This window comes from Mesoplodon mirus, assembly GCF_964341445.2.
Source record: "Mesoplodon mirus genome assembly, chromosome: 3".
In the NCBI taxonomy this organism is placed as follows: Eukaryota; Metazoa; Chordata; class Mammalia; order Artiodactyla; family Ziphiidae; genus Mesoplodon; species Mesoplodon mirus.
Window position 1 is genome coordinate 173719402 of NC_138978.1, and position 13487 is coordinate 173732888.

Sequence of the window (13487 nt, forward strand, 5' to 3'; positions counted from 1 at the left end):
ACGCAGTTTTTGGAATTGTGCTGTGTTTTGTGACAGAGATTTTCAGGAGGGAGAATTGGGCAATGTTTCTGTAATAATCTGGGCTTCAGACTCAACTGAATTCTGTGTAGTCAACCCTGACCCTCTTAAGCTCTGTGTTTGGGTTGTAGGATAAAGGCAGAATAGAGGAGGAGCAATTTTAAACTACTTTAAAACAGAATTGGAGGGTAGTTTTATAGTGATCTTTTCCAAGACCTTGGCTTTAACCACCTATAATCATTCTTTATAATACTTTATTCGACTTTTATAATGAAAAGGAATTATCTTTCGTTTGAGATTTGTTAGTAGATTGTGCATTTTATCTGGATACTCTTGGACTAGTTCAGTTATTGTAACCCTTTTTTTCAGTGTAATGGAAGGAGCATAGGCTTTGAAGCCAGACTGACCTGGATTTGAATCTTGGCTGTGTGACCTTGACCCCAACCTTTAGTTCTAATCTATGAAATAGGGATAATAATTATCACCATTTAGGATTGTTGTGAAAGTTAAGTGCTGTATTGTCTGTAAAACATGTAGCAGTGTTTGCACATAGACTCTCAACAAATATTAGTGTTAGTTCCCTCTTATTAAGCTTTTCACCAATATGCAGAGTAAGAATAGCTATCACTGCAAAATTATTTGTGATTAAAATGTTGTAGGGTAGGCACACCATTGTCGAAATGAAGAAACATGAAAAATATAACTCTTGATTGATTCATAAGTATTCAATAAAATCTGAGGAAACACTGATTATTGTTCCAAGAGTTATCAGAGTGAATATTCAAGGATTTTGCATACTACTTTGCATAATGGTATGTATTGAATCATTATATTAAACATTAGAGAAGATTCACATACTGGAGGTTTTTACAGTAATATGCAAGGCTAAATTTTTGAGATTTCACTGTATCATTGACAAGTACCTCGAGACAGGTTACAAAAATATGTCTTTATATAAATATATATTAGAGTAGAATATTGCATTATATATAGAGTTAGACCTGTGGCCTTCATCATCCATTTACCTACATATTGTCTCTGGCACAGAATGATCTACTTCTGTAGAGTAAGAATAGTGTTCTATATACATAGAGAATCCTAAAGAGGCTACCAGAAAACTACTAGAGCTAATCAATGAATTCAGTAAAGTAACAGGATACAAAATTAATGCACAGAAATCTCTTGCATTCCTGTACACTAATGATGAAAAATCTGAAAGAGAAATTAAGGAAACACTCCCATTTACCATTGCAACAAAAAGAATAAAATACCTAGGAATAAACCTACCAAAGGAGACAAAAGACCTGTATGCAGAAAACTGTAAGACACTGATGAAAAAAATTAAGGACGATACGAACAGATAGAGATATACCATGTTCTTGGATTGGAAGAATCAACATTGTGAAAATGACTATACTACCCAAAGCAGTCTACAGATTCGGTGCACTCCTTATAAAACTACCAATGGCATTTTTCACAGACGTAGAACAAAAAATTTCACAGTGTTTATGGAAACACAAAAGACCGTGAATAGCCAAAGCAATCTTGAGAAAGAAAAACGGAGCTGGAGGAATCAAGCTCCCTGACTTCAGACTGTACTACAAAGCTACAGTAATCAAGACAGTATGGTACTGGCACAAAAACAGAAATATAGATCAGTGGAACAGTATAGAAAGCCCAGAGATAAACCCATACACATATGGTCACCTTATCTTTGATAAAGGATGCAAGACTATACAATGGAGAAAAGACAGCCTCTTCAATAAGTGGTGCTGGGAAAACTGGACAGCTACAGGTAAAAGAATGAAATTAGAACACTCCCTAACACCATACACAAAAATAAGCTCAAAATGGATTAAAGACCTAAATGTCAGGCCAGACACTACAAAATCCTTAGAGGAAAACATAGGCAGAACACTCTATGTAATAAATCACAGCAGTGCTCGCTTCGGCAGCACATATACTAATATTGGAATGATACAGAGAAGATTAGCATGGCCCCTGCGCAAGGATGACATGCAAACTCATGAAGCATTCCATATTTTTTTTTCTTTTTTTTTTTTCTTTTTGCGGTATGCGGGCCTCTCACTGTTGTGGCCTCTCCCGTTGTGGAGCACAGGCTCCGGATGCGCAGGCTCAGCGGCCATGGCTCACGGGCCCAGCCGCTCCGCGGCATATGGGATCCTCCCAGACCGGGGCACGAACCCGTATCCCCTGCATCGGCAGGCGGACTCTCAACCACTGCGCCACCAGGGAGGCCCGCATTCCATATTTTTAAAGCAACTATACTCCAATAAAGATGTTTATAAAAATAATAATAAATAAATAAATAAATCACAGCAAGATCCTTTTTGACCCACCTCCTAGGGAAATGGAAATAAAGACAAAAATAAACAAATGGGACCTAATGAAACTTAAAAGCTTTTGCATGGCAAAGGAAGCCATAAACAAGATGAAAAGACAGCCCTCAGAATGGGAGAAAATATTTGCAAATGAAGCAACTGACCAAGGATTAATCTCCCAAATATATAAACAGCTCATGCAGCTCCATATTAAAAAAACAAACAACCCAATCAAAAAATGGGCAGAAGACCTAAATAGACATCTCTCCAAAGAAGAGATACAGATTGCCAACAAACACATGAAAGGACACTCAACATCACTAATCATTAGAGGAATGCAAATCAAAACTGCAATGAGATATCACCTCACACCGGTCAGAATGGCCATCATCAAAAAATCTACAAACAGTAGGGCTTCCCTGGTGGCGCAGTGGTTGAGAGTCCGCCTGCCGATGCAGGGGACACGGGTTTGTGCCCCGGTCCAGGAAGATCCCACATGCCATTGAGCTGCTAGGCCCATGAGCCTTGGCCGCTGAGCCTGCACGTCCGGAGCCTGTGCTCTGCAATGGGAGAGGCCACAACAGTGAGAGGCCCGCGTACCGCAAAAAAAAAAAAAAAAAAAATCTACAAACAGTAAATGCTGGAGAGGGTGTGGAGAAAAGGGAATCCTGTTGCACTGTTGGTGGGAATGTAAATTGATACAGCCACTATGGAGAACAGTATGGAGGTTCCTTAAAAAACTGAAAATAGAAATACCATATGACCCAGCAATCCCACTACTGGGCATATACCCTGAGAAAACCATAATTCAAAAAGAGACATGTACCACAATGTTCATTGCAGCACTATTTACAACAGCCAGGACATTGAAGCAACGTGTCTATCAACAGATGAATGGATAAAGATGATGTGGCACCTATATACAATGGAATATTACTTAGCCATAAAAAGAAATGAAATTGAGTTATTTGTAGTGAGGTGGATGGACCTAGAGTCTGTCATATAGAGTGAAGTAAGTCAGAAAGGGAAATCAAATACCGTATGCTAACACATATATATAGAAGCTAAAAAAAAAAATTGGTCCTGACGAACCTAGGGGCAGGACAGGAATAAAGATGCAGATGTGAGGACACGGGGAGTGGGAAGGGTAAGCTGGGATAAAGTGAGAGAGTAGTGTTGGCATATATATACTACCAAATGTAAAATAGATAGCTAGTGGGAAGTAGCAGTGTAGCACAGGGAGATCAGCTCGGTGCTTTATGACCACCTAGAGGGGTGGGATAGGGAGGGTGGGAGGGAGACGCAAGAAGGAGGGGATATGGGGATATATGTATAAGAAAAGCTGATTCACTTTGTTATACAGCAGAAACTAACACAACATTGTAAAGCAATTATACTCCAATAAAGATGTTAAAAAGAAAAACAAAAAAAAGAGTAGAATTCTAACCAAATGTGTGTCCTAGCAAGTTCAGTTCTCATAAGATATGTCACTCCCCCCACCATCTCCTGACTATAAAAGTATTTGACTTGACACTAACCAGCTGCATAGCTACCCTCTAGATATTTGTTCAAAGAAATAACCTTGAAGTCATGCTGCCCAGTGTTTACTTAAAAGCTTAGTTGGGAAAAATATTTATTAGTGGACTGTCATTCCTTTGTATTTATGAGCTCCAAAATGGGGTGAATCGTCCCAAAGCGTGCACAAAATGAAACATTGGAATGTAGGAAGAAAACAAGAGGACTTCTATTAATACTTACTTTATCTTTTTAAAGTTTCCATTTTGTATATGTTTTACAATATAAAAATAAATTCGTTCACATATATATGTATGTGTAAATAGTCTCTTTATTATGATGGTTGGACTTAAGGTTTTTCAACTTTACAAGATGGTTCAAAAGCAATACAAATTCAGTAGAAACTGTACTTTGAATTTCGAATTTTGATCTTTTCCTGGGCTAGTGATATGTGATACGATGCTCTCATGATGCTGGGCAGTAGCAACGAGCCACAACTCACAGTCAGTCATGCGGTAAACAATCAGTACGTCCATTCTTCATCCCTATAGCCATTCTGTTTTTCAGTACAGTATTCAATAAATTACATGAGATATTCAACAATTTATTATAAAATAGGCTTTGTGTTAGATGATTTTGCCCAACTGTAAGCTAATGTAAGTGTCCTGAGCATGTTAAAGGTAGGCTAGGCTAAGCTATGATACTTCAATAAGTTAGGTGTATTACATAAATTTTCAATTTATGATATTTTCAATCTTCAGTGGATTTATTGGGATGTAACCCCATCATGAATCAAGGAAAATCTGTACACAACTGAATTCTATGGAGTCTATATGTATTAATTTATATATATGTATATATATGGACTGTATATAGGGGATGTATGCTCAAAAATTTTTTTTTTAACTGATGGGGCAATGTGTTCAAAAGAAGTTAGGAGACTTCAGCTCTAAAGAGTCCAAAGAGTCTCTAAAGAGTTATATCTCGAGAATTCCCTGGAGGTCCAGTGGTTAGGACTTGGTGCTTTCACTGCCATGGCCCGGGTTCAATCCCTGGTTGGGGAACTAAGATCCCACAAGCCGTGTGGTGCAGGAAAAAAAAAAAAAAAAAAAAAAATTATATCTCAATAGAACTGGGGGAAAAATAGAATTAAATAAGAAATAAATAATAAAGATAAATAAAAACTATCCTTCAATTAAGTCAGCTGGGAAAACAGCTATCTATCTGAGCCATATAATTTTTGCTTACCATAGCTTGGCTTATATTGAATTACATTTTGGCTTAAGTGAAAGAACTGTTGAAGAAATACTTCTATGAAACGTGTTGCAGTGTTTAGTTTGCTGTTGCTGAGAATATTCTCTACATTGCATGGCATTCTCTCTGGGAAGGCTCATGGGAAAAGTTACTTTAAGGTCTTCATAACAGGAATATTTTCATTTTTTCCTAGGTAAGAGAATTGTTTTTTTCTTTTTATCTTACAGACCTAGAGAATATTTTTTAAAATAAAAACATACTAAATGAACCATTATTAGCAGTGTTCATAAGGGAATATCTTAATAAAAAAAAATTCAAAATTAAATGCTCAGGGAATTGATGTTATACTAGATAGTTTAATACAACTTAGTTCAGAGAATATGTTGTTTTATTTTATGTAAATAAAGCCAAATGGGGGTCAAATAAATAAACAGTGTAGAAACCCACACAGTTATGTATTAACGTGGTTATTTAGCGTCTCTGTTAGAACAATTTATTTTCTTCCTACAGAGATTATCTGAAGAATTTTAATGCCAGTCTAGGATAGACATCTAGATATCTATATCATATTAAATATATCTGTATTATATACCATGTATAATACATCTCTCTATATAAATATATTCTTAAACATATTGTTAATATATATTATGTTTAAATATATACACTAAATATATAAATATACATATATTATTTTTTACAGTTACAACCTCTGTTACCTTAAAATTAAGGAATGAGAACCAAAATGGAAAGTTGGGATTTCAAATACAATTGTAAGACATTGATGAAAAATAGAATATCTTCAAACTAGTTAGCTCCAAGAAAGTTGAATTATTTAATATTTTTTGAGGGCCTGCTGTATATTAGATACTGTTTTGGCATTTGAGATATTTTAGTGAATAAAATTAAAATCTCTAGCCACAGAGATTTTGTATTCTCAGAAGAGATCATAAAAGTAATACAATCCTTGTTGTAGTTGTTAGTGTGACACTTAACATAACTTTTGCCCACTAACCTGATCTTAAACTAATTTTAAGAAATTAAGACTGTTCATGCCTCATCTAATTTGATTCACTAGATGTACTAAAGGAGAAGCAAGTCCCAAGAGAAGCTATAAATAGTTTGTTATATATACTCTGCTATATATAAAATAGATAACCAACAAGGACCTACTGTATAGCACAGGGAACTATACTCAACATTTTGTAATAATCTATAAGCAAAAAGAACCTGAAAAAGAATATATATATATATATATTCAGTTTTATATATATAAAACTGAATCATTTTGCTGTACACCTGAAACTGACACAACATTGTAAATCAACTGTACTTCAGTTTTTAAAAAATTGTCATTTCCAAGTCATGTAATAATATTAATTTTGTCTATGAGAGAGTGTGAAATACATTTAAAGTGTGGTCTGGCATAGCAGAAAGAGGACTAGAATCAAAGAGGCCTGTATTCTGGTCCTTGCTCTATCTGGAACTATCTGAATATGAGACAACTTACTTAACTTTTAAGTGCCTTTCCTTTTTCATATATAAAAGTAGAAGAATTTGGATTTTCTTTAAGTTTCTTTCCAGCTGTAATAGTCTACAATTTGGTATTTCTGCTAGGACTTTCCTTAGTTTCAGAGGCTTCAAGAAACTCAGGTTTCATCAGGGAAGACTATATAATTATTGTTAGATTAGGTTTTAGGGATCTAAGTTTATCCTTGTTGTGCTATGTATTTTATGTAAGTAATTTTACCTCTCTGGGCCTCACTTACCTGGTTTATAAAATGAATGCCTGAACTAGATGATTTCAACAGTCTTTCTAAATCTAGAAGTCATTGATTCTTTGTTACTGAAGAAATGTATAAATTTAAAATGTATCAACCCAAAAATGCATATTGGCTATCATAGCTAGTCACTTCATCTGTTATTTTTCTTTGGCATTTTCACCAAAGCCTGTTTTCAATCAACATTTTAAAAATCATTATACACCTATGACTTTCTAGGTGCTATTTGAGTGAGCTCTTTCCAAGGCCTTCCACGAGATATAAAGACTGCTTGGCTCTAAAATGGTGGCCCCTTCATGTTCTTGGTATGAAATCAGAACTAGCTTTAGTACAAATAAAAATGAGTAATCTTTGACTGTCAATATCTGTGTGAATTTGTAAGTAGCTGGCTACATGATAGCAAACAGATGGGCTTGCTTAATACAAGGAACGTTAGAGGAAAGTTGAGGGATGTTGAAAGCAGTAAACCGTAGAGAAATGGTATGAAAGGGATTCGGTGGAGTAGTGGACGGCATTCAGTAAGAACTTTATTCTCAACACTGGGAGCACCTCAATTCAATATTTGTATATGTGTACGTTTGCATGTGTGTAAAAGTTACTTATTCTGTTCCAAGAAGGAAGTCTTTCCCTAGGAAGAGAATCATACGTACAATAAATGACATACTTTCTGGGTAGAATTTATAAAGTATTTCATTAGCAGTCATTCCTCTCAGGTAAGGAAATTAGGAAATAAAATTATGTCATTGTTTTATTAATAGGTTCATCAGAGTTCATCAAGGCAACTAGATTTGTTAATTTGTTTGAAAATGTAGGTCTCTTATGTCTCTTACGTATTTGGTTGTGATGTTCCCTTGCAGAATTTTTCAAATTCTTCCATGAAAGTTTGAACTTTAGAAAACATCAGTTTCACTTTAAAAATCAGAAAAACATATAACAACACAAAAGAAAATAACCATTTTATTATTCTTCGTATTTTTTGTTATGCTTGAAATAGTTCATAGTTTTACAGTCAATCCTTGTTGCTCATCTATTTTATGTATAGCAGTTTGTATCTGTTAATCCCATACTCCTAATTTGTCCCTCCCCGCCTTCCTCTCCCCTTTTGTAACCATATATTTGTTTTGCTGTATAGTTCATAGTTTTAAATAGTCAGCATTTGAGGCCTTTTCCAACTTCCAAGAGTGGACTTATAAGAAACAAGATGAAAATGTGTTAACTGTTAGTTAATTCTTTGTCTAAAGGAATGTATATTTATATCTGATGGGGACACATTTCCCTCATCTTGGACTTCAAATTAAATTTCTTAAGAGCTGCTTTTTATTCAATATATTTTCAGCAATTAAAAATTTCTGCCTAATCAAGTTTTTTCATTCATCATAATGAATGTTAACTAGATACTCTATTTATACTTATGCTTATCTTGATTTTAAGGTGTTATAATCACTTCAGGTATCATGATTATTTAATGACTTCATTTTTTTAATGCTCTCCAGTGAGAATAGCTATGTCATTGTAGAACATAAGCCTATTTTTCCCAGGTCTAGAAAGACAATGTGACATTATATTCTCACTGTTTATGTGATACCTGTTTTCAAATATGTTTTTGTCAAAACTTTTTGTTTTAGGTAAATAACAAGGACCTACTGTACAGCACAGGGAACTATATTCAATACCTTGTAATAACCAGAAAATGGAAAAGAATCTGAAAAAGAATATAGTTATATATGTGTAACTGAACACTTTTCTGTATACCTGAAACTAACACATTATAAATCAACTATACTTAAATAAACAAATGTTTTTAAACTTTACATTTTAAATGTCAAAATCAGTTGGGATGTTTCCTCATTACCATTTCCATTATTGACTGATTGCTATTTTCAAGAAGATAGCCTCTGTTCCTGAATTCATACACGTCTATATTTATTTGACTTCTTTACTTTTAAGGTAGAAAATGATTAGCTAAGATAAAATGGAAGGGTGAACTAAAATAAGTTTTCTTTAAAATTTTTTGTTAACCTATTATATGATCATGGGTATTACTAGCTATTTTTTCCTTTTTTTAACAATGAAGAAAACACTGCTTGTTTGCACTTACAGATCTCCAACCCTAATTATTTGTGTCAGGTGTCAGCATCCTCTGATATTTCAGAAAAATTAGAAACTTAGAATGTCTTATTAATATATATTTGCTACTGATGTTTTTAAATTCAGTGCTTACCAATTGTTAAACTAATTTAGGCTTTGTTTTATAGTTTAAAATTATGCACTAAATAAAATATTTAAACTTCTCTTTGGCCCACGTTCTAGCAACCATAATTTCATGTTCAAAGTTTTTGTTTGGTTCAGTTGTGTGGGAGAAGGGCAGTTTTTATTTTAAAATTATCACCCAGCTCAGGGCAGTTGAGTAAATTAGTTACCAGGCAAGCCTACTGAAAAGCTTGACTGTTCATTAACCCTGAAGGGTCAACCATTTCAGCTCGTAAAGAAACCAGAACCTTAGAGGCATTGCTCAGGAAACAGTTTTTGGGGTGGCAGAAGAGGAAGCATCAGTTTTGAAATACGAAGAGAGGAGTCTGTTGGGGAATCCAAAGCTAGAGACAAAAACAGTGTATTGGCTTACCCTTGAGTGATGAAGCCAAGCTTCATGCAGGGATAAAAAATAAACTTGGTAATTGATACTGCATATGACTTTGTATATGACAAATAAAAATAAACCAGGTGTGATGATAGGAATCTCAGAAACTCAAACTAAATAAAATAACCAGAGTTTGAAAAGATTGACTTATAGGATTAGTGCATTATGGCATCAGACTCATGGGAAGAATTTTCAGGAGCCAAAAAGGGAAGTATCATGGTCTAAGATTAGAGTAACTAATGAGTGAAAGTCTAGTACCAGTTCCCTGATGTAAAGGGAACCTGATGTACCTGAAATCCCAGCCCTGAGGATGAAGCAGTGTCAAGGCAAATCGGGGTCAAACCTAAAATTTGAGTATCTTTGATTAGCATCTCTCCTGGATATGGTTAATCCAATTCAATTCTGTTCAAAAATATTATTTGTCAAGAAAAACTAAGAAACAGGCTTTGACTTCTAGACCTTGCCTAATTACAGTGACAGATGCGTAAATAGATCAGTTTAATTGTTAAGTGCAGAAAACTAGAAGAGTAGTCAGGCTGCTTTGGGAGTTCAGAGAAGGAGCATTTAATCTAACCTGGAGATGTTAAAGAAGGCTTCCTTGAGGAGATGAAACCTTAAGTGAGTTTTTGAAGGATATTAGGAGTTAGCCAGATGAAGACAAGGCTAAATAAGGGGACTAGTAGCTTGTGCTTAGGTCCTTTAAAGCCAGCACTGTGTTTTATTTACCAGTGCATCCCCAGTGCCTACGACACTGTAAAGCATGCAGTAATTATTATGGGTGAATGAATGAGTGGTCTTCTTTGCAACAAATTAAACCTACAACTATGACTGGATCTTAACTTAGCTATGTGCTTTTACATTTTTTTAGCTCCATGCTTTTTCGATTTCACTATCTTTTGTTTTGTTCCTAAATAATAGGTTTGAGTCAATTCTATCTTTTAAATGTTATTTATGTGTATGTGAACAGAAACATTCCTTGATTATTAATGACAGTGAATGCTCACCCACTGGGGGGAAACTGGATAAATCCATCTTTACCTGCTGGTGCTATTTGAGAAATATTACTGGGAGTAGATGAAGAGAAATAAATGTGTTACATTTGGGTGATGATGCCATTTTAGAAGTGATTTTTGTGATCCATAAAAACTATTTATTCTTACAAAGTAAAGTGGAATATTAAGGCAGAAATAATACAATTAGATTTATAATTATATAATTAGAATACAAATTATAATTAGATTTTTTTAAATTTCGAATTTGCTTAAAATCACTGTTGTCTTATGTGAAATTGATTAATTTTTGTGTTAAGAAATGAATGTCTTTTGTTGATCCAGTGTGTTGAGAGCGTACATACCATATTAATTTGTATTGGATTTAGCTTTTAAATTACCATGGACAAAGTCTGTTTCTCCCCTGTCACTGTATCCCCTGGAAGGTTAAAAGAGACATATAATTTGGAAGAGTTACAAGTGGGCCAGTTATGTCATGTGGTTAAAGAGCACATGTTTAAGAGTTAGAAGACTTAGGTTCTAGTTACAACTCTGGGCTTACTAGCCGCATGACTTGAGTAGGTTATGGAACTTCTCTGAGCCTTATCGGTAAAATGAAGGATTTAGATTAGATGATCTCTGAGTTTCCTTCCAGCTCTGAAACATCATGCTTCTCAAATTCTAGGTTATCTAAGAAACCATAGTCGTTTTCAATACTGTCAACATTTATTGAACATTTTGCACGAGGCAGATGAGTACCAGGATAACTAAAACAAAGACCCTGCTACTAAGGAGCTTACAAATCTAGGCTTTCCGCTTTCTCATGTGCCCTTTAAAGTTAGGTTCATTAATTTTTTACTAGAATATATAGAATTTTTATAAGAAGTTTTACTAGAATACATGGTGACATGTCATTTATAATAATAAATATTAATAGAATTAGTGAATATATAAATATCTGGGACTTCCCTGGTGGTGCAGTCGTTGAGAATCTGCCTGCCATGCAGGGGACCTGGGTTCGATCCCTGGTCAAGGAAGCTCCCACATGCCGCAGAGCAACTAAGCCCGTGCACCACAACTACTGAGCCTACAAGCCACAACTACTGAAGCCCACGTGCTCTAGGGCCCACATGCCACAACTACTGAGCCCGCGTGCTGCAACTACTAAAGCCCACGTGCCTAGAGCCAGTGCTCAGCCACCACAGTGAGAAGCCCACTCACCGCAATGAAGAGTAGCCCTCCGGCTCGCTGCAACTAGAGAAAGCTTGTGCGCAGCAACGAAGACTCACTGCAGCCAAAAACTAATAAAAAATATCTACTGTGGCTCGTATCACAAAAATTCCATAATTTGTCATTTCCTCAACTTGAGGATTATCCTTAAGTGAAATAACATTAAGTTCCATGTTCAAGGCAAAACGTTAGGAATGGTTTCCGAAACCATCTCCATTATACTTTAGCTAATTTTAATAGTTCACAAAAATACACATAATTGACAAGGAGATCAAAACAACTTGTATGAAAGATTGATAGTGTGGTGACTCTAAATTTTAACTTAAATACAAAGTATTCAGAAAGCATAGTAAAAATTATTAGAAATAGATTGATAAACCTTTGAGTTTTTGAAATGTGGCGATGGCTATTAAAAGACATTGAAAATAGTTGGTTTATTGCTAAATTTTTCATTTTTTTTCAGGTCCCAAAACAGTATTTTTCTGGGCTCCAATTATGAAATGGGTAAGTCTTGAATTTTTGCAGAAGCTACTGAAAAAGATATTCTTTAAAGGAGCTTATTAATTTGAAGTAACTTTTCTGAAGGATGTACTTTTAAATGTTCATGGTACGTCTTGAAGTAATTTTATACAAATACTCTCAGATGTATCATTTTTACTGCATAAAGCATACTACTTACTTTAGTTTTTCTGAACTCCTTAGATAGGTAAGAGCCTTTTGGGGAACATATTGTTATCAAAAAGCTTATAATTATGGGCCCTAGGAACATAGAACTTCATTCTAAAATTTTGTGACTATGTAAAACATTAAATTAATTAGAACACCCCCAAATTAACTTTTGTTATTAATTTAGTATGAGAACTTCAGATACTAACATTAAAATAGAGGGAAGAAAAGTTATTCTCAAAAATTAGAAAAATTTATCCAAGGGTATATATATCAATATTTGGGAAATGGTAGAATATGGGACTTCTGACTCCAAGACCAATGCTTTTACACTATGCCAGAGTTTCCATTCCTAAACCTCTCATTTAGCTGAAAAGAAATAATTGCGATGGCTGTTAATAACAAATCATTGATTTTATGTTGGAAGGGCCAGTTTTGCCTTAATGCAGTGCTTCTCGAAGCGTCATCCCTGGACCTGCAGCATTGGCATTACCCAGGAATATGTTAGACATGCAGATTTTCAGGCCACATCACAGATTTACTAAATCTGAAACTATAGGGATGGAACCCAGTAATTTGTGTTTTAATAAGCCCTCCAGGTGATTCTGAGGACTTCTAAAGTTTGAAAACTACTGGTCTGCAGGCTTTTTTTTTAACTGTAAAAAAATACACATAAAATTATCATTTTAACCATTTTTTTCATGTTGAGTACATTCACATCAGTGTGCAACCAATCTCTAGGACTCTTTTTATCTTGCAGAACTAAAACTCTGAACCCATTAAACACTAGCTCATTTCCCTCTTCCCCAGCCCCTGGAAACCACCATTCTACTTTCTATCTGTGAATTTGACTACTCTTGGTACCTTATATAAGTGAAATCATACAGTATTTGTCTTTTTGTGCCTGGCATATTTCACTTAGCATAATGTCCTGAAGGTTCATCTATGCTGTAGTATGTGTCAGAATTTCCTTCCTTTTTAAGTCTGAATATTTCATTGTACGTATATAGCACATATTGTTTATTCAGTCATCTGTTAATGGACACTTGGGATG

The 13487-nt window shown here is 34.8% G+C and overlaps 1 protein-coding gene across 1 annotated transcript in view; it reads left to right on the plus strand.

Moving 5' to 3' along the window:
• The window catches only part of MPC2 (mitochondrial pyruvate carrier 2), a 30623-nt gene that overhangs the window by 1423 nt on the left and 15713 nt on the right, over window positions 1-13487 (plus strand). Inside the window, exon 2 of the mRNA XM_082612966.1 lies at window positions 12231-12271. Within this exon, the coding sequence (XP_082469092.1) occupies window positions 12231-12271 (41 nt within the window). The remainder of the gene's footprint in view (window positions 1-12230; window positions 12272-13487) is intronic.